The sequence below is a fragment of the Osmia lignaria genome, chromosome 8 (genome assembly GCF_051020975.1).
Source record: "Osmia lignaria lignaria isolate PbOS001 chromosome 8, iyOsmLign1, whole genome shotgun sequence".
In the NCBI taxonomy this organism is placed as follows: domain Eukaryota; kingdom Metazoa; phylum Arthropoda; class Insecta; order Hymenoptera; family Megachilidae; genus Osmia; species Osmia lignaria.
In genome coordinates this window covers 12,821,936-12,848,849 of record NC_135039.1, presented here as the reverse complement: position 1 = coordinate 12,848,849, position 26,914 = coordinate 12,821,936, and the positions used below count along the sequence as shown (strand labels likewise).

Sequence of the window (26,914 nt, the reverse complement as noted above, 5' to 3'; positions counted from 1 at the left end):
TTGTCTGATTTGAATGGTTTCACGTTATTGTATGTCTAATCCTAATAATTATGTTTTCCGTTACAGCATTTTATTGTTAAATTATTATTATTTTCTCAATTGTTTCTGATATTAGGATGTTAATTTTATTTTCTATTTCAGGATTGTATTGTTAAAATTTTTATTTTATGTTGTATGTTTTGAATGGTTTCACGTTCTTATGATTTTAGGGTGGGTCACTAACGTAGCCACCTCCATGTGGTGTGACCTGGTAATTGATATCGTTTTCTAAAGATAACTTTTAGAAAGCGATATCAAGCTAAGCGCTACGATAAAAAGATTTATATATTTTTTAATTGGGAAACAATAGTTTAAATTCAGAAAAGTATTTTCGGGATTGCAATATTATCATATAGAACGTATAACTATAGTAATTTTATAGTTCCTGAAAAAGGAACTTGTATGATTTTTGACTAATTACAAATGACTAATTACCTCCTTCTTTTCGAAGTCGGTTAAAAATAAAATAAAAAGAAAATCACAAAATATGGAATTTAGAAAGAACGAAGTTGTTTGATACGCAATGGTAGAAAGAAATCAACCCTGGCAAAAATATTTCAAGCAGAGACGATTTCAATGCATGGTCAGTATTGTTTAATTATGTGCCCAACCCTGTTCATAACTATACATTCCTCCTTACTTTGCTCAATTATTTTTAAAATTCGACCCCACCGCCACCTATACAAAAATAGCTGAAACTATTCAATAACTTAGTGACCGGAACTTTTTTACCAACTGGTCGACTAACCCTTTGATATACCGGTAGTCGGTAAACTAGTTGCTTGTCGATATGTTGGTGGAATCAATCCTTTGAAATACAAAAGACTCTATGAATATAAAAATTACTATAAGGAATAGAGAGGTTTCTTTCTGCTATATAAATATTAATATTGCTAATTTTTACGTATATGTAATGAAAATATTTTTAGAAATGATTTATACAGACAATATTTCATAAACCACGAGTAAATCTTGATAAAATTTTATAATAAAAATCACTAGAAATGACATTGGGATGGCAACATATACCTTTCAAGGTGCACGGTGCACGGTTTGTCGCGAGCGGTTCGAAGAATTCGGAATTGAGATGTTCCAATTCTTTCAAATATATAATAACTTTTATTACTTAAATAATAAATAAATATTTAATTATTGCAATAAATAAAAATGTTCCTTTGAAACGTTCTAATCATAGCGACAAACAATTAGACCTGTTCAAATAATATTATACAAATTTATAAACACTTTAGTTACATGTAAGTATTGCGGTATTTAATTGCTTTTATCAAGCCAACGTATTCTTTAAGAAAATATATATTTATTAGTCCTTGCAATCATATGATATTAAAATAGAAATATTAGATATAATAACAGCAAATATAGATTATTGCATAATCTATTTATAGGTTATCACCTGTATATTATTTATTTCAATATTCTTGAATAAAAAGAAAAACAGATTTTGAAGAAACCTATTTTACAGAAACTTTAAGAAGAAGAAAAATGGGTAACGTAATGAACTTTGCTGTTTCTGCAACCGATGTAATTATACCACAGCAACGACAACCACAACTTTCAAAAGTTCATCATGAAAAACATAAACCCGAAGGAGAACCACCACCAGAGTGTCCTATGCATAAATCAGCAGAGAAAAAAGAACCTCCTAAACATATTAGCGAATGTCCAATACACGACATGAACAAAGATGATATTAATCCCCTCAACATGGTATATTAAACTCCTTACAGGTTTATTATTAATCCAGCCCATCCAAACTTACATGAAATTATCACAGATGCCTGCGGCTAATCAACACCCAGCGCCGGATCAACCTTTTCCACTGCCCACAGACAGACAAGTTTCATCTATACCTAAAGCAACTGAGAAAACTGAATTTTGGGTATATCCTTCTCAACAAATGTTTTGGAACGCGATGCTTAGGAAAGGATGGCGTTGGAAAAATGACGACATATCGCCAAAAGATATGGATGATATTATAAAGATTCACAATGCTAACAACGAACAAGCTTGGCTGGAAGTTCTCAAGTGGGAGGCGCTTCACGCAAGAGAATGTAGTACTCCAAAACTGCGCAGCTTTGGTGGCAAAGCCACACAGTATTCGCCGCGTGCGCGGATTCGATATTGGATGGGGTGAATTGAAATTTTTTTTGGAAAATAATGTTTCATTCTATTTCTGATAAATAACCTAACGCATACGGGACGATTTTAGGTATGAATTGCCATTCGATCGTCATGACTGGATCGTGGACAGATGCGGGAAAAATGTAAGATACATTATAGACTACTACGACGGTGGCCAAGTAGACGAAAAGTATACGTTCGCTTTGCTAGACGTTAGGCCAGCTATGGATTCTTTGGAAAATATCTGGGATCGCATGCGAGTTGCATGGATGCGTTGGAGATATAGCAACGAGTCTAAGGAATCGGAGTACGCGACGAAATCGCAATAAGAAGATTAGCAAAAAATTAAATAGAATGAAGAAACGTTAGTTTCGTAATTACATGCTGGTTTTGTAAGTTACACGTTACGTTTTTATTTATAAAACAAAAGTTATCAAAAATGGCAATGATGAAAATAAAAATATTTTTCAAATTATTTCCATTTCTCTGAAGGTGTAACTAAGAAATTTATTGCTTCATCAGGATAAGAATTAATCAGATTTCTTTAAATGCAAAGTACATCGAACTGAATTGTCTTCTAAATAGTATAAAGAAATATAATATACTGCCGGGAATGATAAGATAGACAGAGAAACTTCCAAAATAATTTATATTAAAAACAAATATATTTTTCAATTGCTATTTAAAAATTTCAACATTTCAAATGATAATAAATAGATTATACATACTCCATATTGAATCATGACCGAATATGTATATATTGCATCATCATACAGTATGTAATTAACATATTACCACCTGTTACAAAAATGTTTAATATGTATATAACATTAGATATTAAATCGATCCTTTCAATAATGTTGTATTATTATGGAATTACATCAGTTACAGAGCATTTGATATATCTTCTGATCTCGATAACGTTTTACCCTGCATTTCTTACAATAGTGTATAGAAGATTTTTATTTCTCTAAAAATTTCACAATTACGCGTACGCTTACTCGTCATTATAAGTAAGCACAATTCTTAAAGAATTATAAATTACTCCAGGTCGATCGATGAAAATTACAGGAACACTTTGAAAAATTCTTAACTTAATGGAACATGTGATGTACCAAATCTTAAATACTTTTAAATAGAATTATGAGGCAGGTAGCCAACACAGTTGCTGGAACCGCAAAGGCAGCGCGTTTCACTAAAATTACGGACGGAATTGGCAATTCCGTCAGCATAGCTAAATGTTATCTCATCCCCGGCTTCGATATCTCTACAGGCGAATAAACATAAACGAGGTGTCGTTCCTTCTATTCTTATAGGTACGATATTCGTATTTGGTTCGCAACTGTGATTAGCGTAACGTCCAATGTTACCGAAATACTTAGGATCTATACACGTTACGATATTTTGATCTCCAATGTGTTCAGAGACCACCAGAACATAATTCATACTATTTTTATTCGCCTCGAACCGATGGCGAGCTTCGTCGATACCGATCACTTCACCAGCGTATTCGCAAATAAATTGGCCTCTTTTAATCAACTTAGCAGTGAAAAGACCAAGACCTTTGTTACTAGCTTCGAGTACCTTTAAACTATTCAATGGACCGTTCTGCACCAGTCTATTCCCGCAATCTTGGCCGCAGGTGCAGCAAGAATTACATTCGAGTATAGGACCTGATAATTTCTCATCTATTATACGACCATTGATATAATTAGGAAAGCCACGTGTACACGAACAATCGGTGCACTGGATCGTACACGAACAACCTACAGAGTATTCCGATTCAAAATCTTCTATATCTATTCCAGGACCTGGTATATTATTTACTATGTACATAACACCAGGTATCGGGTGCTCGTAGTCGTCGGGACAAGCACTTGCCTCCATGCTTCTTACCACAACTTTGTATATCAAATAATAAAAATGAAGAATTTGATAGAATCTTTAAAGAAACTTTTCTTTTCCTCTTCTTCTTTTCGATAAAAGTTTCACTAAAAGTTTCTTAGATAATCTTCCAGATATTCTACGTTCTGTCACTGACCTTAAACAATCCCTCAATAGAAGATCTGATAGATTGTAGGGCACTACCATATGGCAATGGTATAATTTTATATCCCACATATACTGCAACACCGATTAAGGAAGCTTTAAAAGTAAATTTCAATATTCTGCTGGATAACGATTGAGGAGGCACTCTAGAAAAATAAATGGAAGATGCTTTGGTACACGTCAAGTTTGATGTATAAAGAAACTTGTATTAAGTGTAACTACCGCATGATAGGCCATATGTCAGAGGATTTCACTTTTCCCCAGTTTTCTACGATTCCATTGACATGCCCTATTCCAACAACTCCTACGATTCTTGCTGGCTTTAATCCCTCCGGGGTATATTTGATCATAGTAGCTGCTTGCAAATGATAAGTCAGATATATGTCCCTTTCTTTGACAAACGTTTGCTCAATTGCTGGATATTCCTCTTTCAACTTGGTTATCATCTCCTCTATCACACGCTTTCGTTTATAGCGTTCGACATCTTGTTCGTTGATATGAGAATCTAAGTGTCTCACTAGCCATAAGAGTTTGATTATTTCCCACCAAGACAGTGCTCTTACAGCACGTTGAACTGTTATACTGATTGACCGATCAGCTAACTGAATTATACAATTTGGTACCTTTTTGGCCTGAAGAAATATAATCGTTTGAAATTTTTGTTTAAATGCTGACTAATCTATGTAGCCTGGTTTACCTCTTCAAATGCTGTACGAAATTCGCCACCGGGTGGCATTCCAAGTTCTTTGACAACATGAGTTACCATTCTATGCAATATGAAATGTAAAAAGCCGTAAAGCCCAAATTCCTTTAACATATCAGTTAAACTTTCTACAAAACAAAAGATGTGAGTTGCCAGTATGAAATTTGTTTAAATATGCTAATGGAGGAACTTACTTAAACTTAAATCCGTAGCGTTACGGTATAGAACCTCTTCAGCAATATTTAAAAAGTCAATTCTGGCTTTACACAATTCAACTACCACTATATGAGGCTGTACAGCCCGGATTATCTTTAATTTTAAGAAGATACCGTTAATTCCTTTCCTAAACTATATTACTTCAATTCTAAGAAAGGATACATCTTATTTACCATTGCCACATCATTTTGGCTTTGAACACTAAAATGTGCCGTTCCTACTAAATACAGTTTTCCTCCATCTGGTGTGGTGAGTAATGTTACAGTTTCTGGTAATCTTTCATCTATACTTTCGTCGTATTCATTTTGGCTTGGTGCATCACTTTCATTGCTAGTTTTATTATTCTGATTATGAGCATCAAATTTTAATTGATACCCAACAACTTCTAAAGTGGAAGAAAACTTTCATTTAAACGTACGACCTGATACTGAACACATTTTGAATACTAGATGCAAAGAAACAATTTTTTGGAAGAAATATTGAAGCTACTCTGTGAATGATGATAATAATATACCTTGATGTTTTCGAAATTTTCTTCTATTTCTGTTTTGTACTGACATATTGAAAGCACCAAAATACTACTGTATTAAGCTTACCCTATAATTCAGTGAATGGCTTTACATTGATTTTATTATCATATTAGTGAGATAGAAAGAGAGAAAACACAGTGATTCTTTCTTTCTCTATAGAAGCCTTAAAACACTAACTGTTTTAAAGCACTTTTCAACTAAGGCCAAATTTCTAGCAACTCCTAATGTACTTCCAATCAAAAATACAAATCAACTATAGAGGATAATAGCACAGCAAGTATATTTTTAGCTTCTTTGATCATAGTAATTCAATTAGTTTCTTATTATCACCTGTAGATTGTTCCTCCTGTTTATCCATTGTAGATGTCTCATTCTGAGATTCATTTTCCGAATTACTATTCTGTTCTACATCTATTTGTAATTCGTTGAAAATTAATTTTTCGCTCTCCTTTTGGGCATGCGAATACTTTTGATCATTAACATCTTTTTTATGAATTACACAATAGTGTTTATCGGTTTCAGCATTTATGTTCTCGCCAGAGTTTGCATCCTTTGATGTCATTTTAATCTAGCAATGAAAAATACGCTTTGCATTATATTCTCATCCATATTGATCCTATGGATTACTTCAGTGTTCAATGATCTTCTATCTTGTATGGTAATTTGTTAAAATAAACAATAAATTGTTCTTCGTTTCTTCCAAATCGGTTTTAAAATATATTTAGTGCATAAATATGAAGACGTCTATCATTGAATAACAACAAATAGAATCTTTAATATCAAAATATTTCAAAACATTTGCTGAACTCTTTATGAATGATGCAATGCTTTCCTAACCTCCGAAAGTAACAATATGGTCTCAATAATTGCCTAATTCTATGAACCAAATCAAACCAACATCCCTTCGAATATATTTGAAAGTATGTAACGAAGAACAATAATCTAAACACAACATTTTTCGACTTATAAGTGAAAATTGTAGAAGAAAATGACTGATTACAACACCAGCATCCTTTCATTACCTGTCAATGACGTGTATAAAAACTAGATATTCACACTAAAATACAGAGAAAAAACGATCTATCGTATTTTCCACTCGTTAAAATAACAAATTTAATAAACCCATCAAGGACAAATCGAGTTTTGCCTAATTTTTCTTATTCATAAACTAAATAGGACTTATGTCACAAACAGCAGCACACCATCTGTACCATTCACCAGGGACAGGTTATCAGTGCAAGGATTATCGATTATTATCAATTTGTAATTATTTGCCATTATCAAACAAATTAAGTAAATTCATTACAAAATATCGCATATTCGGATGTATTTTACATCTACATTAGTGTCAAGTATAAAAATAAAAAAAAAATCTTTAATTTTTCTTTGTTTATATAAAGTACTTGTGAACTTAAATTGAAAAGTTCTAATTAGAATCTTTGTTATAGAAAATAAAAAATCGGATAAATTCAATTATCTTAAAAATAATAAGCAGTTTTTATATTGTCGTTTAAGTTTCCAAAAATTTATTTGAATAATATTTTCATGCACTTCCGAGCAAAAATATTAAACGCCACGCGTTACTAATACTAATGAATATTATTCACTCACCGATTCGTTGATACTTTGGTTGGTTGAAATGTACGGCTGGATATTTGTCACCTACAAGTTGCACATTATTATAATACAAATAATACAGCAATTAATTTTATAATTTAGATACAACGAGTTCGAAACACCGGAATTTAAACTGTTGAAATCGGAATGAAAAGAAAATGGCCGACAGAGGGCACCCTCTACTTCCGGATTCCAACGGATTCGAATAAAGTAATATATTTAAGCAATGGCACCGACGAGTTATTATTTTCGTCATTACGATTGTATTTTTCAAATTTAATGTACAATATAAATTAGAATTGCGTTATGATTGTATCATTTAATGTTTAGGATGGATGTTGACAGAAAATTACACTTACTAGAACTACTGCGTTGATGGTGTAATTATGTTGAAATTGTTGCACTTTTCACTAAAATCTACGATATTCCACACTCATACGCGTTTTCGAAAGACAAATAAACATAAAACCGTGATAATTATACGTTATTTTCCAAATTTTTATGAGAAACTCGCAAAACTTTACGCGCCGCATCCGGACACTGTGTTGCATTGAACTTATCACAGTGAATTTGTAGCCAACTTCATTGCGACAAGTTCAATGCAACTTAGTTGTAGACTTCCGGTTTCTCCATTGTAATGGCGTCCCACTCCGTCTACGGGGTCGACAGTACTGTGTGGCGGGAAATTTGAAATTTGAAAAATAGTTGAAAATCTATATACTCCATGTATGATTAAATAATAAGTACAGTTTCACAAGTTTTAAACATATATTTATTATTTTTTTTTGTAATCCGTACATTCACACAATTTTTAGAGCTTTTTATGCCTCACATAATAATTTATATAAGTTGTTTTCGATTTGAGCTGCATTCAGTAAAAATAATCTTATTTAAGCAGTAATGAATGACACTCGATTTGTGCAAATCTGGAGGTATCAAAATATTTTCTTTAAGATACAAGGAAAACGATGATACTTTTACTTTTCCTCCTTAAAGAGTATCTCTTAATTTTTTTTCTTTTCGTTCATTATCAGTGTCCACCCTTAACAACATAGTAAATCTTTTTTTCTGTCTTACAATTGGAAATATTTTAAGGCCGTCTTCTTTCGCAACATAGGAAACCATGGTAAGTTTGATCTTTTATCATCAACAAGACTACAATTACTTGCACCTTGCCATAATTATGTGAAACTTACAAACAGCAATCCTACCTAAAAGTACAAAGTACAAACAAGTGTGAATGAACATAGAATTGTATACCAACGTTACATTTTTATAATAATAGGACAACTCTGTTTCATTTTGATTCTCAAGTATTTTGTTCTGATAATAAGTTATATCGGTACACATTTCTATATTCAACTGTACTTGCAAACATTGCACGAGTTTTCATTCACAAGAAAAGAAAATGAAAATTCTTAAAAAGCCATTCTTACACTAAGTACACATAGGTATCAATAGTTTTTACACGTATAAGCTCATTATAGTTATAGAAATATTCTATCCTTTCCACATGCACAAATAATTACATGCGCAACCACTAGTCAACGTACTGTCTGATACTCAATCCCTGTTTCTCGACTTAAATCTATGAAATTTGACTAGTATATAATAGTTTTATATAATAAATAAACGTATATCCTATCTTTTGTTAAAACTACTTGCGAATATCGCAATGTAATAAATCTTGATCAGCATTTAGTACCCTTTAATATGATCATTAGCAATGTGAATTTTACTTTGGAAGAAATTTTCATGTACAGAATCACTTGTATACATAGAAAAGAAGCAATATGATCTGAATGTGATATTTTTACAAAGTATATATAGCACATACATTTTTCTCTCAAAATTTCGTTTAATCTGCTTCTGTTTTCGACTCTAAAGAAACTTACTAGCTTCTTGAAGTAAAACACGTTATAAAAATTAAAATAGCTTTATGAAGAAGCCCTAAAGGAAGAGTATAACTATTTGTTTAATTCATTTTGGTCGTTTGGCCTCGATTCTTTGTATAATCAAGGTACAGTAAAAAAATGTTCGTTTCTTTCTTGTATGAAATAAAAGGCACCAAGTTTTACCAAACATTTAGTTTGTTCATAGGAATTTGCATCTTCCAATTCAGTGTTGAATAGGAGTGGCATCTTACAATGGGTTGAGACATTTACTCATCTTTTTTTTTTTCTTTTGCTTTTTTGTTGCATTGTGAGATACATTCAGGCTTGAAATTTTCTCATATGATCGGATAATTTCTATACTCTTACGTATTAAACTTCAATTTCTCCTAAATTACGTAGTGTGCATTCACAAAGCTTAGCAGATGGTTTACACAGCGGTGCTTTACAATCAAAAATACACTGGCAACATTAATTCTGTACTTGAATGAACTCACACGCAATACTTAACAATTCTGAACGATAATTTTTTGATATATTCATTTCATAAAATATTTAATGGTAATTATCGTTAATGTCAGCACTAACTATATATATATATATGTATATGTTATGTATGTATACATTACATTTTTCAAAACATAAAACATCACGTTAACATGATTTTACATAAATGCAAGTTTTTTAATTGAACTTTCTATGAAAAAAACGAACAAGCATTTTGTTATTAAATAATAGCCATAACGAATGGAAAAATATTTGAAGTAATATTGTAAATGAAATTTTGTACTTGTTTAGAAGGATATGATAATATGTGTATGTTCATTCGTGTTATCAAGCACATGAATCAAACGTATAGTATGACAAATTTAGAAGCTTCAAATTTTTATAAAAACAGAATGCAATGCTGTATGACAATCACGTGGAATAGACGTAAAGTTTTAATAAACCTAGTGTGCAACAGATCGTATTCACTTTTTTAAACATATATGTTAAAGTATTTACAGAAAAAAGAAATTAACGTAATGTAAGTCTTTTGGTATTATACTATAAATAATCACTATATATTCATTCTCGTTTGCATTGATCCAAACAGTCCAGTGCAATTTACGACATTTAGAAAATGACTATAAAATTAAAATAATAGATTATTAAATACTTCATGAACACAATAGAATTTAAACACAAGTATACGAACAAAAAATAACGCGTATGTTTTCGACGTCTGAAACAGTTCACACATTTTGAACATACGTTTGTCAATTAATATATACATAACAAAAAAAAAAATATATATATATATATGCATGTATAACGTGAAATTCACAATGCACACTTAGATTTAATATTATGTACAGAAGAATTATTCGAGTGTCTCCAATTATAAATCATATTACTAATAGATCTTTATAGTAAAATATATTTAAATTAAATGCGAAATATGTTTGAAGACACTCAACTTCTATTCTTACAGTTTGAAATTTTTTTCTTTTCTTTTTTTTCATTAAACTTCAACAACTGTGCATTTTTATCTGTCACACCATTTGCATATGTACATTGAATGTAAGAACCATGATGTATATTCTATCAGTAAATTAAAACGACTACATTATTATATCATTTCGTTCATAGTTTTTCTTCACCGCTGTTTTGTACTATTCGTTTAAAAATACTGAAAGAATATATATGTTAAGTGTAACAGATGGTTTACAACAAAACTTTTACATAGCTCGATGTATAATTAATAAATCGTGTTAAAAAATATGAATGTTGGGAGTAGTATTTAAAACTTGTACGATTATATAATTATAGTAATCTAATTTGCATCTGTTCCGGTAGGAATAGTTATTATTTTTTTGACAATACCGTCGACGGGCGGATTTGGTAAAATGTTATTCAAGTATTTGTGCAAAATAGAATTCGTCGATACAAATTTGGGAATAATAATTTTCCCTATCAAAACTGTTCAATTTTCGACTGTTTTCTTTTGCACAAAATGTCTATTATTTTAAGTTTGCTCGACTTTATTTTTCTTTAACATCCTATTAAAATTAATAGACGTTCACAAGAATTTATTAATCAATTTTGTAATTCATTTTCTCTATTAAAACAATGGATTTGAATTATCTGAACATGAGAAAAAAAATTCAGTCGAGCAAACTTTTAATACTGAATACTATAAGGGCATGACAAATTCATGGTCCCATACATATTTGAAAGATGTTTCGACTAGACAATACATTAACGTACTAAACATCGTGCCAGCGATACCTTATACTTGAATCATATGTTTTGTATGAAACAAGATTGCAGTACATGTTCCTACATATTATATCACACAAACTTACTTAGATTGTATACATCCTGGGTGTTATGCAAAAATCTTCTTTGTTAAGTCATAGTACAATAAGATTTTATCTTATATAAAATTATAATTTATGGGACTAGTGTGTTAATAGGCCTGCATGCTCTTGTGCTAACGTTTCGTTATCAGGTGCTACTGGCTCACTTCCAAACTAAAGGACGTAGGCACGCAGTTAGCTCAATTTCATACGCTTTGGTTGACATGTATTAGATGTATCTGAAAAGAAAGGACAATTTCTAACTAACAAGTTTCACATGAAACATTGACAATCACGAAAAGCAACCTCACCTCCGTTAGAAGTTGCACCAAACGCGCTAACTAAAGAGCAAGTTTGACTTTTCTGGAAGAAAACACTGGAATAAATAAATGTAGAATAAATATTCTACAATATTTGATAAAAATTACGCACATCTCCCATCACAGCTATCGGGGTTGTTCCTGTAGCAACTGCTACCTGATGTTCTATCAAGTAAAACATGTATTCATCGTACAATAATCGAATAAGATGAAAAGATCCAAAACTAGCTGCGCTTCTTAAAGTCAGGTCGCGAATAACCATGGAACTGTCGAATAAATGATATATAAAAGATAATAAACTAATAATCAAATATTTTATATAAAATTGCTATAAATACCTGTAAAATGACCACTTGAGCAAAAATTGACGTGCAGCTTTAGCAAATGTTGGTTTCTCTTCGAAAGGTTTTAGAACTTGCGTTACGACGCTCTTCAACCAGATTGCCCAATCTTCCAACGAATTCTGTTGTTGCAGTGTCACTTTAAAATCTGCTTCTAAACGTTGTACCATTGCATAATCGCATTGGCATACCCATGAAGCCTATAAAGGATATATATTTTGTAAAATCAGAAAGGATATAACATGAAAATATAATTTCGTTAATGCAATACCTGTTCTTGTACATTGTGAAAATCAACGCGATTTAAGTCGGCTAACATTTGATTTATTTGACTAGAATTTTGAAGCACTGCACGTGCAGCTTGAGCAAGGTGATTCAACGATGTATAACGCCTTAGTGTCTGAGCAAATGCAGATACAGCAGTCAACTAAAATAAAGTTTTGTTATTAAAATAATACCTTGAAGAAGTAAAATTTATACTATCTCAATAATACCTTTATCTGGGTCATTTCTTCTGGACAATCGGCCATTGCTGATGTCAGCCATGATTCTAATCCTTTTGCAAAATTTCTAATTGACTGTGTTAACGAACCTAACGTATCGTACATTAATTAGTACAATGTTAAGAAATTTCATAAGAAATTAAAAAGAATAACTTACTTGGAATAGGTCGTAGTACATTAGGCATTAATACTTCAACCAGATTTTGATAAAACGTATAATCAACCTTTCTAATGAAATCTTGAACTTCAGAACATTTACATATTTGATATAGCTTAGTCCTAAATATAAGAGATTGTTAATATTATCTTGCAATATATAGAATATAAAATTGTAGGTGAATCGAGGCTTACTTTGATAAGTACTTTTCTTCCTCGCATTCGTCACCGTTATTATTGTCTTGACTGCGCCAAAATTCTCTCCAAAGGCTTTCTACAGTAGCAAATTCAAAGTTGAGTACAGCATCTAAAAAGGCTTCGCAGTGTTCCCTGTATATACTACGAAAAGTATCGATGTCTTCTAACGTACAGTCCTCTGGAAGAGACGAACCATGCCCTACTATTATTTCGGGAAATTCTGGAATGGCACCGCTCGCTTCTCCAAGATACTGGTGATACTGTGGCGGTGAAGTATTCGACGAAATATTCGTATTCGAATGCGTGTTATTCTCATACGTAGCGTCCTGCTTTTGATTCACAAATTTGAATCGTTTCGTCTGTGAATTTGCATTTTGTTGCTGACGAGGCGTTCCATCTTCGTTCAACATCACCAAAGGAGAACTAGGCTTTACCCGAATTCCATAGTAATGATACTTTGAATTTCCTCTGTAACAAGTCGTACAACTCCAAAGAGTTAATGTACAATATATAATATTAAATATAAAAAAATTAATAGAAACATTTACCTTGTGCCTAATCGTCTAGTTCTCAAACCCAAAAAGACAGAACGTATTAGTTTTCCAAAACTCGCAGCATTTACAGGATCTAATTTATTTTCAGAACAATGACGCAAATAGTGATTGTAAAGAGTTGATCTTGGAAGAGAAACACCGTCCGCTGTTTCGTAATTTTCGAGCAACCAATGAACCTAATTATACAATAAAAATTATTATCAACTTTGTAAATTATATATTAAATACAATAGTAAACATCTTAAGAGGCTAGTTACTTGCAACATTCACAATTTTTAAATAATAACATTTATATTGTCTGTGTTATTGTCGAACAGAAAACTTTGAAACTCGTACAAAAGCATTCATTAAAACATCAGCAATTAATCACAAACATGCTGTAACAAATTAGTGTACCAGAAAATCTACAAATTAGGATTATGTATCAGCTTACTGTGGCTTGTGAAACTCTAGTGGCATGCGTCATGTTTGCTGCTGCTGCTGCAGCATCTTCCACGGTGACAGTAGCACCCCCTGAATTACCGCTGATCAAGTATGCCCCTCCACCCCCGCTAACCACAGATTCCTATCAAACAATCCAAATCCCAATTTAATGTTTACTAGTTAAAAAATAAACGTTATCTAAATTACTCAAGGAAACAATAACATTTGTACCATCAAATAAAAACATTCACCCTTTCACAATCATGCAGGATTACCATGCCTGTAGATAGAAGAATCTGTATTTATATAATAATTTCTAACAAGTTGACAAAATGAGAAAGAAAATTGAAGCAATTAACGTCTACACATGCACTGCCATCTTACCGCATTTTCTGTTTGTGGACTAGCACGCGCAGCAGCTGCGGATATTAATGCATGTGTAGTGGGATCTCCATCCACGACGCTTTGTTGAATTAGATACGTGCCATTGCCCTGAGATAATAATTGTCCAGTTGTAGAATTTGAACCTTGACCAGTGACCTAAATGTATATAAAATTGTTGATTATAATGCAACAAAAAATGAGTGTTCGAAAGGAAATAAAATTTATTATAAATTACCTGTGCATATGTCACCGGTGTAGATGCTGGTGTGTAATACTGGCTCGAAGCAGGAGTATACATTGCACCTGCTTCTCCCACAGCATATACAGGATATGTCCTATAAATAACAATTTATTTAACTTAACATCATAAGTTAATTACAGTAGTTTTATACTTACATCTGACCATTTGTCGGTATATACGTGGAGCCATCCCCCTCAACATATTGTACATAGGTAGGATGAGATACCGACTCGGACCCCACTGCCTCTGGTTCTCCTGACACTGAAACAAATATAATATGTTTCAATTCGTTTATCAGAAATAATTTCACATGATTGAAGCTTCACAAAATGCACACAACATTCAGAATATACCTTGCCAAATAGTTGCTAGAAAGAACAGAGTGCATCTAAGCGAACGTTTGCACTCTTCAAAAATGAAATCTAACGTACGTATGTTAATACTTATTTCTTTATTCATGTAAATGAAATGTATACTGATACATGCAAAATCAATCTGTATAAAAATATCAAATATAATATTTGCAATTTTACAGACAGTCTACATGTAAGTAAAATAATAATGCATGCTGATCATGTTCTGCCCTCACCTACTGCCGTTGTGAGGGACGCGTAGGATGGTGAATCACTGGTGCCTAGTGTAGTCAGAGTAGAAGAACAGAGGTGCATGTTTTTCAGCAGCATGGAAAGGGCCAAATCTCTACTCAAACACTATAATTTTTCAAACTGATCCTGATACTCACCCCTAACATAAGCGACTTATAAGAAGTCTTTTCACAACTTAGTAAGTTTCTTTTTTCTTTTCTATACGCGTTAAGGCTAATTGTTAAGACTAATCTCTAGGACTTTTCCTGAACGATTGCAAAATTTTAACCGACGACTTAACAACAGGTAAAATAAAGATGAGTTTTATGTTATGTAACACGTACCTGTTACTGTTATAAAATGCGGGGAACCACCGACGATGGTGCCAGCCGATGTGGACGCAGCGTCAGAATCGACAAGGGTGTGCTGTCCTGAGTGAGTAGTATTCACAACTACTTGTGCTGTAACATGTGCTGGAGTACCTGTTGAGCCGTTGGAAGAATCTGCAGCTGTTTCAAGCGGGTCCTGAACCAATAACTAAATTATTATTTATAGTATGCGTGTTCTCATGATCAACTGTAACTTTCTATATAATATACAAAAAAAAAAAATAAAATTTCTTGATAAATATTAATAGTACAGAGATAAAAATTTATGCTTTTAATACAGACATGTAATACAATACTCTTGAATGCTTGAAAATCAATAAAATATGTTCAGAAAGAAAAGAATCTATGTTAGATAAAAACTTAATTGACATAATGTACTAGTAAACAAACCTGTATAGGTTGTAAATTTGGACTGGAAGGATCAGGACTGGTAACAACAGTGATAAGCTGTTGCCCTCTCGCCGACTGGCTCTGTGCCACGCTTCCACTGCCACTGCCACTGGAGCTGGAAGTAGTCACGACAACAACGCTTGGCTTTGGTTCCACCCCCACTGATGTAGAGCTACCCCCACTGTTATTAGCTCTGGTGGATGCTGCGAGGGCATACTGAGCTCCCGTTGTAGTCATGGCAATCACTCCTTCACCTCTCTCTACTCCCACCGTATCACCACCGTTGTTGCCTCCCCGTTTGTGAAGGGAAGAATCTGTAGACAGACACCAATACCAATGAAACAAATATCAATAAAGTTTCCCCAACAGCTTCGACGCATGAAAGACTGCTGTGAATTCTTTTGGTATACTTAAATACTCTATTAAAGTTAAATCATTGATAAGTAGAGATGAATTTTTCATTAAGGTTTTAAATAAACACAGACCTTATATACATGTCCTGTAGAAACATGTTGTACACCTAATGATTTTTTATTATATTATAATGGGAAATACAAGTATGTGTATGTTGTAATAAAAGCATAATAAAAATCGTTTTTATTGCATTAAATTTAACATTATATGTCACGTAAATTCGTGAACAGAAAGAAGGAACATGTTTCGACGACGACGCCCGCCACTCGGGTGGGTACCGACAGATTAACAAACACCCTAACCTACATATAAGAAGGATCGGTCTACGTAATTTCTCGCAGGTGTGCAGCATTCAATAATCTACAGATCAAAGTGAAGCCCCGAAGAGCTTCCAATACGAATGAAACACGTCATTGTAGTTTCAACGTACATATAACAGGATGTATTAGTACACCCTGTACCTGTGGGGTAGCAGGTACCAAACAATGTTTCAAAGGGAAGAAAACGAAATGGAGAGGGGTGGTGACTAAAATGCAATGTACGCGTGACTGGACACAAAGCTCTTGTCAAGGGGATTGAAAGTATCAGTAGAAATGGGCAGATGATAGGTGCAATTAGAGAGAATTAAATTTTCCCTTTTGCCAATAGCAATAAATTTTCTAATTACCCTGGAGATTCATGAGAAGCATACAATTTTTAACAAACAACAGACAAGCAAATAACATTCTCACACTGAAATTTATTATGTTACAGAAAAGTATATTTTATGGTACAAGATATTCTATAAAAGGTGATCACATTAGAAAGGATACCATATGTACACCTGGCCACCGTTATGCATGACTGATGCTTGAAACTGCTCTGCACACCTTATCTGTTATTTTACAATGCTTACCCTCCATCCTTTTACTATCTATTTATAAACCTTTTGCAGAACATACTTGATTGAACTTTTATAATATTAATTTTTATGAAACAAATGTAAAAGAAAGAAGAGTACGTATTAAAAGGAAAAATGATATAAAGAAACAACAATGGTAATATTTTTAAAAATATAATTAAAAATTTATTGTAAGGTGAATCTTATAAAAAATAAAAACAATAATTAAATAGGTAAAAAGTGATTTCTATTATGCTTCAAGAAATACATTGATGGAATTGATAAGCCTGTTTTAATTAAAACCTATATAGACCTTCAAATATTAAATGCCCCCTAGGTAGAAGTGTACAATAAAATCGCCAAAGCATGATGCAGCAGGGGAATATATAAAGCAAAAATCCAGCAATGGTTTCCTTTCAAAGTAGTATGAAGGAAATTAATTGTTCCTGAATAATGAAGAAACTTTGAGACGAATCAGCATACTAAAAACTATAGAGAATTTTAAGATAAACAATCTGAAATATAGATATCAGATATTGATTTAATAATGAAAAGACATTGTTTTCTTCTATGAATACCTAACAATTGTAGAATTAACAATAATAGTAGAATCCTTGAAATAGTTCATTCTGAAGTTTATGCCAGCTTAGAAATGAGTAGTATGATATCCTTTAACTTGGTCCTAAAGCATCCTTTAATACATACATCCAAATACAACTTGTATTGTTTAGTTTATAATTATCAATAATCGTTCTATGCCAACTGTCACTGAGCAAATACATATTGCGAACGATAATCCTAGTATCTCGTAATTGATAAGGCGGCAGTATGTCGGATTTAAATGTAATAGATGTTACTTCTGCGGCTGCGTTTATAAAATCATATAAAACATGTATCGCAATGATCGTGATTAGAATGGAAGGAAAAGCGCGGTTCGTACGTCTCATTTTCACTCACCTGTCTTCATGAATGGCGTGTACTTTCAACACGACGCCCGGGCGCACTTACGCGGCCGAACGTTTCCCCCCGACAGATTTCAACCGGCCCTTTCCCGATCAAGAAACGGCGGTGGCTTGTCACCCAGGAAACCACGCGGATGGCGAAGGCACCGTAGAAGCGGAAAAGCGGAGCAGCACACTCCGACGAACCTGTATATTTTGTTGTCGACGGCTGGTCGGAGTGTTGGTTGTCTGCTACTGCGGTCTCCTTGACTACGGCATCACTGCCCGCGTCACGATCAGTAGCGTACATAATATTCATTCGCATGGGTGCCATAATCAGATCAAACGAGTAATATGTCTAATCTCATTCATACCTCTTGAAAGTATCTATTTCCATTGCACTAGTATAAATTTAAATTATTCCTATTTGGTGAAATTTCTTTTCCGTTCTCGATGCAAGTAATACCTAGTAAAAATTTTTCTTTGAAAAAAAAAATTAGAATAAATGTTCAGAAATTGTAATATACCGACTTCCATCGATGTCTCCTGTCTTCTTTCATTAATGCAATTAATGTCAATTTGTTTTGCACTAGGATTATTAAGTTATTAATACGTCTCTGAATAGGATCGCGCGTGCTCCCCCTTTTACTCTAAACAGCTCGTCGATCATCTGATCTGAAGTCGCTAAAATTAATAACATTCATTTGGATAAGTCTTAATTCCAAACTTTCTTTTTTAGAAAAAGAAAATTGGTATTTTGAAAATAACGAGTGTTATTCGTAAAAAGAAATTACACTGTGTGGTATTCTTACCATGCGTGCGCAATCACGTATTAATGCGCAGGCTATAATACATACACGATGCCGGCCAACTGCATTATGACATTTGCGTTAATAAATAATTGTTTTGATCACTTGTTGATTTTTGTCTAATTAAACACACATTATATAAAAATTTCTAATTCATCGTAAAGCTTTCTTCACTTTATCGAAGCCAACAGATTCGGCGCGTTATTCGAAATTAACGCATCGAGAAACTATAAATTATTAATCGTATTTATTAAAAAAAAAAAAAGAGAAGAAAACTTACTGGATAATGAATTTTGCGATCGGTAATAAATAATAGGCAGTGAGGATTCTTCCGCCATCATTATGGAATATCTTTTGGAAAAAACCGAAGGGTATTCGTCATCTTCTGGCCAGTCCATTTTTCGTGGAATCGGTGCGAAAGTTTCGAATTTTTGATCGCGGGAAAAGAACGTATCGAGTGTATCCCAGAGATACGGTTTCCACGGGCGAAAAATATTTGCTTTTTTACTCCGGAATGTCGTAAATTTCCATCACTACATTTCAGAACAAACGAAAGTTGAATTATAGCATTTCAAATTACAGAGAACAACGTATTCCAGCGTGGAATAACGGGTATATTATAATGGCAAATTATAAGTTACATTTAAAAATACATCAATACGATTACGGTTGAAAGTATATTTAAAATATAATTGAATAGAATTCACGAATGTTCAGTCAGGTTTTTTGAAACATAATCAATGTGCGTATCGTTCTTTAAAGCAACGCTGCGCATCGTGACGCAGCGTCGTTAAAGCTCTCTGTTGCTTGACAGTTTAAAGATGATGACTTCGTCGGAAACTGATGTAGAAAAGCTGGGTGAAAACAATGCGGAAGATACGGCAATTTTAGAAGTAAGCACAATGGCAGTCGGCGGTGTTATTAAGCAGGAAAGCCGCGATACGGATTTTCTTTCGAACTGTAGTACGTCTGTCGAAGGTTCTGTGGTAAGAATATAACCTGAGACTATTTTGACAGCCGTGTGTTAACAATGTTGTAGAAATAAAAATTAATAGAACTACAATAAATGATAATGATTAACATGCTAAAATATACATTGTATTTAATATATTTAAATTGAATAAATTTTCAGATAGCATCTCCTTCTGTCGATAGTTTCTCCACTTTACCAGAACAAGAGATATCAGATTTTCAGGCAGATTCTAGGGACTTACAGGTGAAAGTAGATAATCCTCAGAAGCATCTAGAAACTCTTGAAACTTATATCACTTTTCGTATAACAACAAAGGTGAGTATATAAATTTAATTATTTATAAATATTAATGTTTAATTGTATCTTTGTTATTTTAGTCCACGCGACCAGAGTTTGACGAGGGAGAATACGTTGTCAGAAGACGGTACAATGATTTCATATGGCTAAGGCAAAAATTAGTGGATTCGTATCCAACTCATATCATACCAGTAAGTCTATTAATATTATAGTTACTTCCTTACTACTTTTAGAATAATATTCAGTATATTAATTGTCTATGTTACAGCCGATGCCTGGGAAGCATACATTACTTGCGCAGTTAGATCGTTATTCCAAAGAATTTATCATAGCACGCATGAAATTGTTACATATATTTCTGAACAGAGTTGTAAATCATCCTATTCTTAGCTGCGACAAAAATTTACACATTTTCTTGACATCTAAACCTGCGGTAAGCCTCAGTCATTTCTTCTTCCCTATATATACACCTTTGAATCTCTATCTTTTTTCTCTTTTCAGGAATTTCTCATACATCGTAAAAATCGTGGAAACGTTCTTGTAAAAATGACGGACTCCTTGCAAAATATTGCAAGCACGTATACTATGAAGCAACGTCATTTCGAGTTCGAGCAAATTCGGGAATATTGTACGGCTCTTAGCGAAAAGTTAGCGACTATAGATAAGATAAATCATCGTATACAAAAAGACAGGCAAGGTACAATAAGAAATAAGTTTTATTCTCTTAATCAAAACCGTTATAAATTCTACCAAACATTACATGTACCACCTTGTTAGATTATTTACTTGAATTGCATCAGCTGCATCCAATATTCACATTGTGGGCGACTTCTGAACCAGAATTAGCCCCGATTTTGTTGGCAATCGCGAAAGCGATTGAATGTAACGCGGTAGCTCATCAAAAGCTTCTAGAAAATGTACCGAACGAAGAGCGAGAATACATTTCGTACATAGATGCGGTGAAAGGTGCTCTGTCTCGACGCGACTCGATGCAAATCGAATATGAAATGACGATCGAGGATCTCGCGAAGAAACGAGTCGAAAAGGATCAGGTACGTGTATAATTCGCCTGTTCAATTTCTATAAGTACATTAATTTATAATGCCAATTATTTAAGCAGCTAATGGGTATCGTAAGTGGAAACCTGTCGACGCAAAACTGGGGTGGATCCCTTTGGAAAGCGGAGTCCCGCGATGAGAAATTAGAAAGACTGGGACAAGCGATTCCGCGATTAGCGAAGCAAGCGGAATTGTTGCAAGATCGCGTTGAATGCGCGAATGAAAATTTGCGGAGCGATTTGCAAAGATGGAACGTCGAGAAACAGATGGATTTGAAGAATATGTTGATCTCGATGGCGGATCGACAAATACGGCATTACCAACAGTGCATGAACGCGTGGGAGGAAACACTGGCTGGTCTGAAGTTGGATGGAACAGGAGGCGATGTGAACGTAGGATCGTCGATCAAGATACCAATTTGAATCCGACTAAGAAGTCACGTTTTGCTACTTGAACATACTCAAAAATATCCTATGCATTTAATAAGGTAAAAACACACTTAAATCGTTTGCCGGTAAATAACAAAGATTTTATTGGTAATTAAGAAATTCGATCTTACCAGCTTTGTCGTCGCTTCAGCAATTAAATAACTTCGTCAAGCCTTAAATGCTTATTCTCGAGAATTCAATTGATAATTACATAAATTACAGATGCGTTTGTTAGTCGTACATGTTATACACATTTATATATGTATTTATAGTTTTCAGATATAAAAACTTTATGATAAAATGGCTTTATGATACAATAAGGTCATGAAGTAACGTAAAAACTTAAATTAACATGTTCAATATTATAAATATAGCTAGGAAAATTTGTCGGCATAGAGAACTAATTAATTAAGACTTTGAGATATATTGTTGTTGTTTGTTTTTTTCTTTTTTTTTTTCTTTTTCAATCGCCAGTTACTTTTGGGACCAAATACTAAATTTCACTATTCTTTCTTTCCCTTATACTTTTAACCACACATTACAATACATTCACTGACAATCAGTCCTTAGTTACCTATATGTGGTTATTACCAAAGTTTGTCTATAATAATATAGATAGTTAGTGTATAATTCTAGAATATAATTTACAAATTCAAGCGAATGCTTGTAATATTCGTTGTATTGTTATTCAGTACCCTTAATCTATATCGTTAAGTTTCGGGAAATTCGCGCAGCAGTACTTAACACATAAAGTAAGTCTTGTCAAAGAAAAGAAAGCAAACAGTTACATCTGTTGTTCACGTTTCAACTTAACGATCCCCGGTACAGTCACTGCGAACTATGTACGGATTATGTTTCCAATACGATTCAATTACATTATACACGTTCTATCTTAGATTTGTAACAATAAATAAATTATTGTTTTGCGGTTAATCCGACAATTGTTTCATTCGATCGAAGGGTAATTTGGCATTGGTGTTATGTAAAATTCAACTAAATTATCCAAATCGTACAGTCTAGTTATAGATTCGCCTGAAAAAATAATACTGTATGTTATCCTCGTTAAAATTAAATTAACGTTTTCCTCGAAACACTCACCCATCAGTGTCATTTCATTATGTAAAAATCGCACTGTATGCGCGTACGGTTGTTGAATTTTCTCTCTTAATTTCGGTGCTAGACGTCGAGTTGGATTCCACAAAGGGGTACGAAAGTTTGGAACGTCTATACAATTCGGTTTCCACGATTCTGGTTTCACCTCCTCCATTGGTAACACGTCCGTTATTCTATACTGGCTTGTATCAATATTCCATGTAAATTTACATCCTACTTCGTACTGCTTCCTCTCTTGGGAACTACGATTTAATCTTACTAAATAATTATCCAAAGTATGAGAAAAGGTTTCCTCTTTAAACATAAATCACTATACGAACCACTGTGTTTGATTATTAATTTCGCTAGCTTGAATCTTCATAATTAATAAACAAATAATATCACCGCTTAGCGCACACACGTCTATTATTTCGATGTCGTAGTCGCTACAGTGCCAGTATCTCTTTTTAAATCTCATACAAATCCAGTCAGCTATGTGATGAGAAAACGTTTCAATATCGAAGCTCAACTGATTGATCGATACGCAAGGTACTATCTGAAAAATGATTGTTCAAATTTATTCAGCGTACGAAACGATAGATTCGTAATTTTAAACCAATTTCAATACCAATTTTTCAGCTTTACTGTTGCTGATCATTTGCATTTGGACGTATCCAGATCCGTGGACATGCATAGGAAGCACGCACTGATAACTTACATATCCTCCTGTTTCTTCATCTGTAAAACGTACGTATATTTATGCTTTTTATTTTAATTAACACGTTGAACGCCACAGCAAATTACACATGCCTGAATAATTAAAATAAAACAATAGAAAGAACATTATTTTGCAATAATGTAAAATGGTAAATAGAGAGCTTCAAATTTGAAAATTAACTATTTCTATTCTTAATAATTAGTGGCGTTGAACGTGTTAATAGCATCATATTGTAATTAACAAGAATAATCAAAATAACAGATACTAAAGTATATACCTTCAACATCTGTGATAACTGATATCATTTCATCGTCAAGTTCTATGTAACTCCTCTTAAAGTGTGCGGTGCATTTAATGGTGGGATATTGTAAATTTATTTTTGGAACCAACGGAGAGGAATTGAAGCAGTGTTTCCCAGAACGTTCCCTGCTGATACACCCATTAGGCAGCTGGTTCTGATTCAATGGTCGTAACACATTCTTTTCAGCTGAAACATTAAAACAGTGTTATCAAATATCAAGGAGGTGATTTATCCTTCTTTTTATACTCTTAATTAATTTACTTGAATCAACAGTTGTTAAATCATTGACTCCATTTTGATCTTGACTCATATTCAAATCATCCGTTTCACTTTGATCCGAATCCACCCAATGTTTTTTACCATTGGTTAGGGCAGGCGACATCGTAGGCGACGATGGTATCTGGTGTATCGAACATCCACGGTGTTTGAATTGATCCCGTATATGTTTGAAAGGAACTATGTTCTCCGCGTCCTCCGTTTCGTCGCAGAACTCGTACTTCTTGTCGGCGAGTCTTCGTTTCCTGAACGAACTGAGCTTCTCGCAGGTTTCCTGCGCCTCGTCCGTGAACTCGTACGCTTTCTCCGCTTCGAGGATCAGTTTATGAGTGGGTCGCGTCCTCGACTGCGTCGAATTCACGATGGGCGGTGGGGAGTGTAAGCTGGATCGTTTCCTCGGGCTCGGGTGTCGAAAGGACCGTGTTACTGGCGGTGACATCAAACGCGATGAGGACGAAGGACTCACGGAGACCGAATGAAGGGGAGAATTAACGGAAGTTAGATTGTTATCCTCCGAAGCACCGGGTTGAGGGGAAGTTGAACGTTGAAAAGTACGGATACTCTTCTGACTAGACTCGGAATTTCGGGTTTTCAGAATGTCCGATGGCGGTGTGAGAATCGGCGAAGACCATGTAGTCATCGCTTTGAGATCAGAGGGAAGCCTTTGCGGTGTAGACCTTGGTGAACACGACGGATGTTTCACTAACGTAATTAAATCGCTACCGATGTTCAGTTCTTGAGACATGTCCTCGCAGAAATCTTGTAAAATTTTGTCCCTAACTGATATTGCTTGTTGCTCGGTTCGCGATATCGGGCTCGCTGTCCTACATTTACATTCGCTAACGTCCATACACTCGCACGATTTAACGGTCGTAGGGTCGGCAGACTTATTTATATCACAGACACAATCGCTTTGATTAATTATTGAGGTATTTAATGAATCACGATTTAACCTATCGTTTAATTTAATTGGTTCTTCTAGGTAATCATGTTCGATTATCGGGGACTGGATCGCGCACTCGGGTGTACATAATTTCTCGTCCGAACATTCGTAACGTTCCACCACTTTCGTGTAATCCAATTCCTCGACATCGCTCATGTCTAACGGCACTGTATCGGTAACGACAGTGTCCTGTTTATCACAAGTCTTCTGGTTTTTCGATTTTGGAATGTCCAAGTCTACCCTGAGTACATGTAAAAAGTTTCCTGTGTTAACTACCACATGATTCCAATAATTCAAACAGACAGTAGCACGAAACCTAGGATATGGGGAAATTACTTCATATGTGGTATGAACGGTAAGCCCATGTTGAAGACAGTTACACCGTACACAACCGTCCCAATTTGCTGCTAACTCTATAAAAAATATTAAAGAAATATATTTTTATTTGTCACATCATTACCTAGTTCTTAATATTCATAATATGACATTACCTTCGCCTTCTTCTTCATATGATGCTGCAACCTTTAAGCAATCTTTGCAATTTTCAAGAGAAGGTACTGTGGTTATTGTTAAATATGCTCTATCTGTAGGTTGTAAGTGCAACCAGTTTGTACTAAAAATGAATTATTATCGGTTAATCTTAAGGTGAACAAATAAATGAAATAATCTGAATGAAAACTTACCAAAGACCGTGTATTACTAATTTACTTCTTTCCAGTGGCCATTGAGATATAACTATACTAAGTTCTCTGTAGATAGTGTAGTTACCAAAAAGTGTCACCTCTGCCACCTTACGTGCGACATGGTTCGGAGTAAAAGCCCACCAATGTAACAAGTATTTATACAAGGAAGTATTGCCACTCATATCCATAGTATATGTATATGTAAGTAAAAACTGACCACACTGTGTCAATCCCATTACAATGTGTCTTCAATAACAATAAGTATTGTTGTTACAACATATATATATATTTCATATAATACTCTTTTAACTTTGTTACGTTCTTTCGGAGTAGAAATAAATGCTAGACATACCCTGCTTCTAACGCCGACTTTGGGATTACGTGTAGGAGAGGTAAATGTCGCCAGGAAGGTACAGTAGCGAACAGTCTTTCTTCTGAAGCATAATTGTGCGCCGATAAACAACCTCTGATCTATAAAAATTAATTGTTTTCGCAGTGTTACTATTACTCTTTAATACGCAACTTCTAATTCTGTCCATCATGCTCGTGATACTTTTTTTAAATTTTTTATTTCAAGCTTCTAGACATCATGCAACTACTATTAAAAAATTAAACTGCAACAAAAAAGAAAAAAGGAAGACAATAAAGTAAACTTCTTGTGCAAGAACAAAAGCACATTTTTTTTTCTTGCAGTCGATGGAAGTTCAACGTGACGATTCGTGCGATAACGAGTAAATGTCATTTAGAAACAATTGAATTAATTTTTCTAAACATACAAAGCTATTTGTTCGGATTAAAGACCGATTCTGACAGGTATCTTCAGTCCGTCAATTTTATTAATACTTCGGTAGGTTGAAGGTTAAGCGAGCCTACCTCTCGTAAAAATAGCTTCTGTAAGAAATGTCTTTTACTCCGACGATGGGACAGGCACGGTTTCTGGCCTACTATAATGTACTCTGATTTTTCGGAAGTAATATCAGAGAACCATTCATTGCAACAATCTGAGGTAGTATCGGAAGACGATGCGTCCGCCATTTTTAAATAACCCTACTGAAAGATACGCGCAGATACGCGCGTCAGCGTGTAAC

The 26,914-nt window shown here is 33.9% G+C and overlaps 6 protein-coding genes and 2 long non-coding RNA genes across 22 annotated transcripts in view; 3 read left to right on the top strand and 5 right to left on the bottom strand.

Moving 5' to 3' along the window:
* LOC143305593 (uncharacterized) overlaps positions 1–7,398 on the bottom strand; it is a 185,156-nt gene extending 177,758 nt beyond the window's left edge. Inside the window, exon 1 of the long non-coding RNA XR_013062636.1 lies at positions 7,291–7,398. This is a non-coding gene — a long non-coding RNA (uncharacterized LOC143305593). The remainder of the gene's footprint in view (positions 1–7,290) is intronic.
* Positions 1,543–4,122, top strand: Cchl (Cytochrome c heme lyase). Of its 2 annotated transcripts, XR_013062509.1 has the most exons (4): positions 1,543–1,767; positions 1,835–2,190; positions 2,270–2,573; positions 2,674–4,122. XR_013062509.1 is itself a non-coding variant. In XM_034329579.2 (3 exons), exons 1-3 carry the CDS (start codon positions 1,543–1,545, stop codon positions 2,508–2,510), a joined length of 822 nt encoding a protein of 273 aa, XP_034185470.2. In that variant the 3' UTR covers positions 2,511–4,122. The 2 variants fall into 2 exon arrangements, 1 of the variants encoding a protein (XP_034185470.2); XM_034329579.2 differs by having other exon boundaries at positions 2,270–4,122.
* On the bottom strand, positions 2,721–4,068 carry LOC117606736 (putative histone-lysine N-methyltransferase set-23). The gene has a single exon (XM_034329580.2). It carries the CDS (start codon positions 4,066–4,068, stop codon positions 3,313–3,315), a length of 756 nt encoding a protein of 251 aa, XP_034185471.1. The 3' UTR covers positions 2,721–3,312.
* On the bottom strand, positions 4,205–6,921 carry LOC117606734 (traB domain-containing protein). Of its 2 annotated transcripts, none has more exons than XM_034329578.2 (7): positions 6,702–6,921; positions 6,010–6,247; positions 5,323–5,531; positions 5,128–5,242; positions 4,928–5,061; positions 4,453–4,862; positions 4,205–4,376 (listed from the first exon to the last, which is right to left on the bottom strand). In XM_034329578.2, exons 2-7 carry the CDS (start codon positions 6,239–6,241, stop codon positions 4,205–4,207), a joined length of 1,272 nt encoding a protein of 423 aa, XP_034185469.2. In that variant the 5' UTR covers positions 6,242–6,247; positions 6,702–6,921. The 2 variants fall into 2 exon arrangements, with proteins under 2 accessions (XP_034185469.2, XP_034185467.2); XM_034329576.2 differs by having other exon boundaries at positions 5,323–5,534; positions 6,702–6,920.
* An 899-nt stretch (positions 7,399–8,297) lies between the features above and the next one.
* LOC117606737 (uncharacterized) lies at positions 8,298–15,651 on the top strand. Its single transcript, XR_004582046.1, has 4 exons — positions 8,298–8,422; positions 14,949–15,077; positions 15,186–15,433; positions 15,541–15,651. It is a non-coding gene; the product is annotated as an uncharacterized LOC117606737 (long non-coding RNA).
* On the bottom strand, positions 8,371–19,641 carry Rfx (regulatory transcription factor Rfx). Of its 7 annotated transcripts, XM_076689772.1 has the most exons (20): positions 19,061–19,227; positions 18,780–18,932; positions 18,623–18,714; positions 18,265–18,529; positions 16,014–16,327; positions 15,579–15,771; positions 15,240–15,284; positions 14,806–14,911; positions 14,645–14,744; positions 14,410–14,565; positions 14,036–14,167; positions 13,597–13,778; positions 13,046–13,516; positions 12,852–12,973; positions 12,686–12,783; positions 12,463–12,618; positions 12,189–12,391; positions 11,963–12,116; positions 11,842–11,893; positions 9,448–11,769 (listed from the first exon to the last, which is right to left on the bottom strand). In XM_076689772.1, exons 4-20 carry the CDS (start codon positions 18,272–18,274, stop codon positions 11,726–11,728), a joined length of 2,538 nt encoding a protein of 845 aa, XP_076545887.1. In that variant the 5' UTR covers positions 18,275–18,529; positions 18,623–18,714; positions 18,780–18,932; positions 19,061–19,227; the 3' UTR covers positions 9,448–11,725. The 7 variants fall into 7 exon arrangements, 6 of the variants coding, with proteins under 6 accessions (XP_076545887.1, XP_034185448.1, XP_034185449.1 ...); XR_004582045.2 differs by lacking the exons at positions 18,265–18,529; positions 18,623–18,714; positions 18,780–18,932; positions 19,061–19,227 and adding exons at positions 8,371–8,507; positions 19,338–19,641 and having other exon boundaries at positions 11,537–11,769; XM_034329557.2 differs by lacking the exons at positions 18,265–18,529; positions 18,623–18,714; positions 18,780–18,932; positions 19,061–19,227 and adding an exon at positions 19,338–19,641.
* A 29-nt stretch (positions 19,642–19,670) lies between these two features.
* On the top strand, positions 19,671–22,759 carry LOC117606733 (sorting nexin-30). 4 transcript variants are annotated; one of them, XM_034329573.2, is made up of 8 exons: positions 19,671–19,799; positions 19,872–20,043; positions 20,190–20,345; positions 20,408–20,518; positions 20,596–20,760; positions 20,829–21,024; positions 21,105–21,379; positions 21,445–22,758. In XM_034329573.2, the coding sequence occupies exons 2-8, from the start codon at positions 19,879–19,881 to the stop codon at positions 21,805–21,807; spliced, it is 1,431 nt and encodes a 476-aa protein (XP_034185464.1). In that variant the 5' UTR covers positions 19,671–19,799; positions 19,872–19,878; the 3' UTR covers positions 21,808–22,758. The 4 variants fall into 4 exon arrangements, with proteins under 4 accessions (XP_034185464.1, XP_034185462.1, XP_034185465.1 ...); XM_034329571.2 differs by lacking the exon at positions 19,671–19,799 and having other exon boundaries at positions 19,813–20,043; positions 21,445–22,757; XM_034329574.2 differs by lacking the exon at positions 19,671–19,799 and having other exon boundaries at positions 19,813–20,043; positions 21,448–22,755.
* LOC117606727 (uncharacterized) lies at positions 22,227–26,867 on the bottom strand. Of its 4 annotated transcripts, none has more exons than XM_034329553.2 (10): positions 26,700–26,861; positions 26,179–26,297; positions 25,827–26,072; positions 25,635–25,756; positions 24,186–25,556; positions 23,901–24,110; positions 23,534–23,643; positions 23,247–23,461; positions 22,912–23,168; positions 22,227–22,845 (listed from the first exon to the last, which is right to left on the bottom strand). In XM_034329553.2, the coding sequence occupies exons 1-10, from the start codon at positions 26,859–26,861 to the stop codon at positions 22,760–22,762; spliced, it is 2,898 nt and encodes a 965-aa protein (XP_034185444.1). In that variant the 3' UTR covers positions 22,227–22,759. The 4 variants fall into 4 exon arrangements, with proteins under 4 accessions (XP_034185444.1, XP_034185445.1, XP_034185446.1 ...); XM_034329554.2 differs by having other exon boundaries at positions 26,179–26,440; positions 26,700–26,828; XM_034329555.2 differs by having other exon boundaries at positions 26,603–26,737.
* Between the last annotated feature and the right edge of the window lie 47 nt (positions 26,868–26,914).

Coding starts and splice junctions, on each gene's coding strand:
- LOC117606727 (XM_076689771.1), bottom strand. CDS start 26,861: ATGGCGGACGCATCGTCTTCCGATACTACCTCAGATTGTTGCAATGAA. Junction 23,644..23,900: donor AGTTATCACAGATGTTGAAG/GTATATACTTTA, acceptor TACGTTTTACAG/ATGAAGAAACAGGAGGATAT. Junction 23,169..23,246: donor ATTAATAATCAAACACAGTG/GTTCGTATAGTG, acceptor ATTAAATCGTAG/TTCCCAAGAGAGGAAGCAGT.
- Cchl (XM_034329579.2), top strand. CDS start 1,543: ATGGGTAACGTAATGAACTTTGCTGTTTCTGCAACCGATGTAATTATA. Junction 1,768..1,834: donor ATATTAATCCCCTCAACATG/GTATATTAAACT, acceptor AAATTATCACAG/ATGCCTGCGGCTAATCAACA. Junction 2,191..2,269: donor CGGATTCGATATTGGATGGG/GTGAATTGAAAT, acceptor GGACGATTTTAG/GTATGAATTGCCATTCGATC.
- Rfx (XM_034329557.2), bottom strand. CDS start 19,455: ATGGACTGGCCAGAAGATGACGAATACCCTTCGGTTTTTTCCAAAAGA. Junction 14,745..14,805: donor ATACCGACAAATGGTCAGAT/GTAAGTATAAAA, acceptor TGTTATTTATAG/GACATATCCTGTATATGCTG. Junction 12,974..13,045: donor GAAGAAAAGTACTTATCAAA/GTAAGCCTCGAT, acceptor TCTTATATTTAG/GACTAAGCTATATCAAATAT.
- LOC117606736 (XM_034329580.2), bottom strand. CDS start 4,068: ATGGAGGCAAGTGCTTGTCCCGACGACTACGAGCACCCGATACCTGGT.
- LOC117606733 (XM_034329573.2), top strand. CDS start 19,879: ATGATGACTTCGTCGGAAACTGATGTAGAAAAGCTGGGTGAAAACAAT. Junction 20,346..20,407: donor CTTTTCGTATAACAACAAAG/GTGAGTATATAA, acceptor TTGTTATTTTAG/TCCACGCGACCAGAGTTTGA. Junction 20,761..20,828: donor TCTTGACATCTAAACCTGCG/GTAAGCCTCAGT, acceptor TTCTCTTTTCAG/GAATTTCTCATACATCGTAA.
- LOC117606734 (XM_034329576.2), bottom strand. CDS start 6,241: ATGACATCAAAGGATGCAAACTCTGGCGAGAACATAAATGCTGAAACC. Junction 5,535..6,009: donor ACAGGAGGAACAATCTACAG/GTGATAATAAGA, acceptor CTTCCACTTTAG/AAGTTGTTGGGTATCAATTA. Junction 5,062..5,127: donor CGCTACGGATTTAAGTTTAA/GTAAGTTCCTCC, acceptor TTTGTTTTGTAG/AAAGTTTAACTGATATGTTA.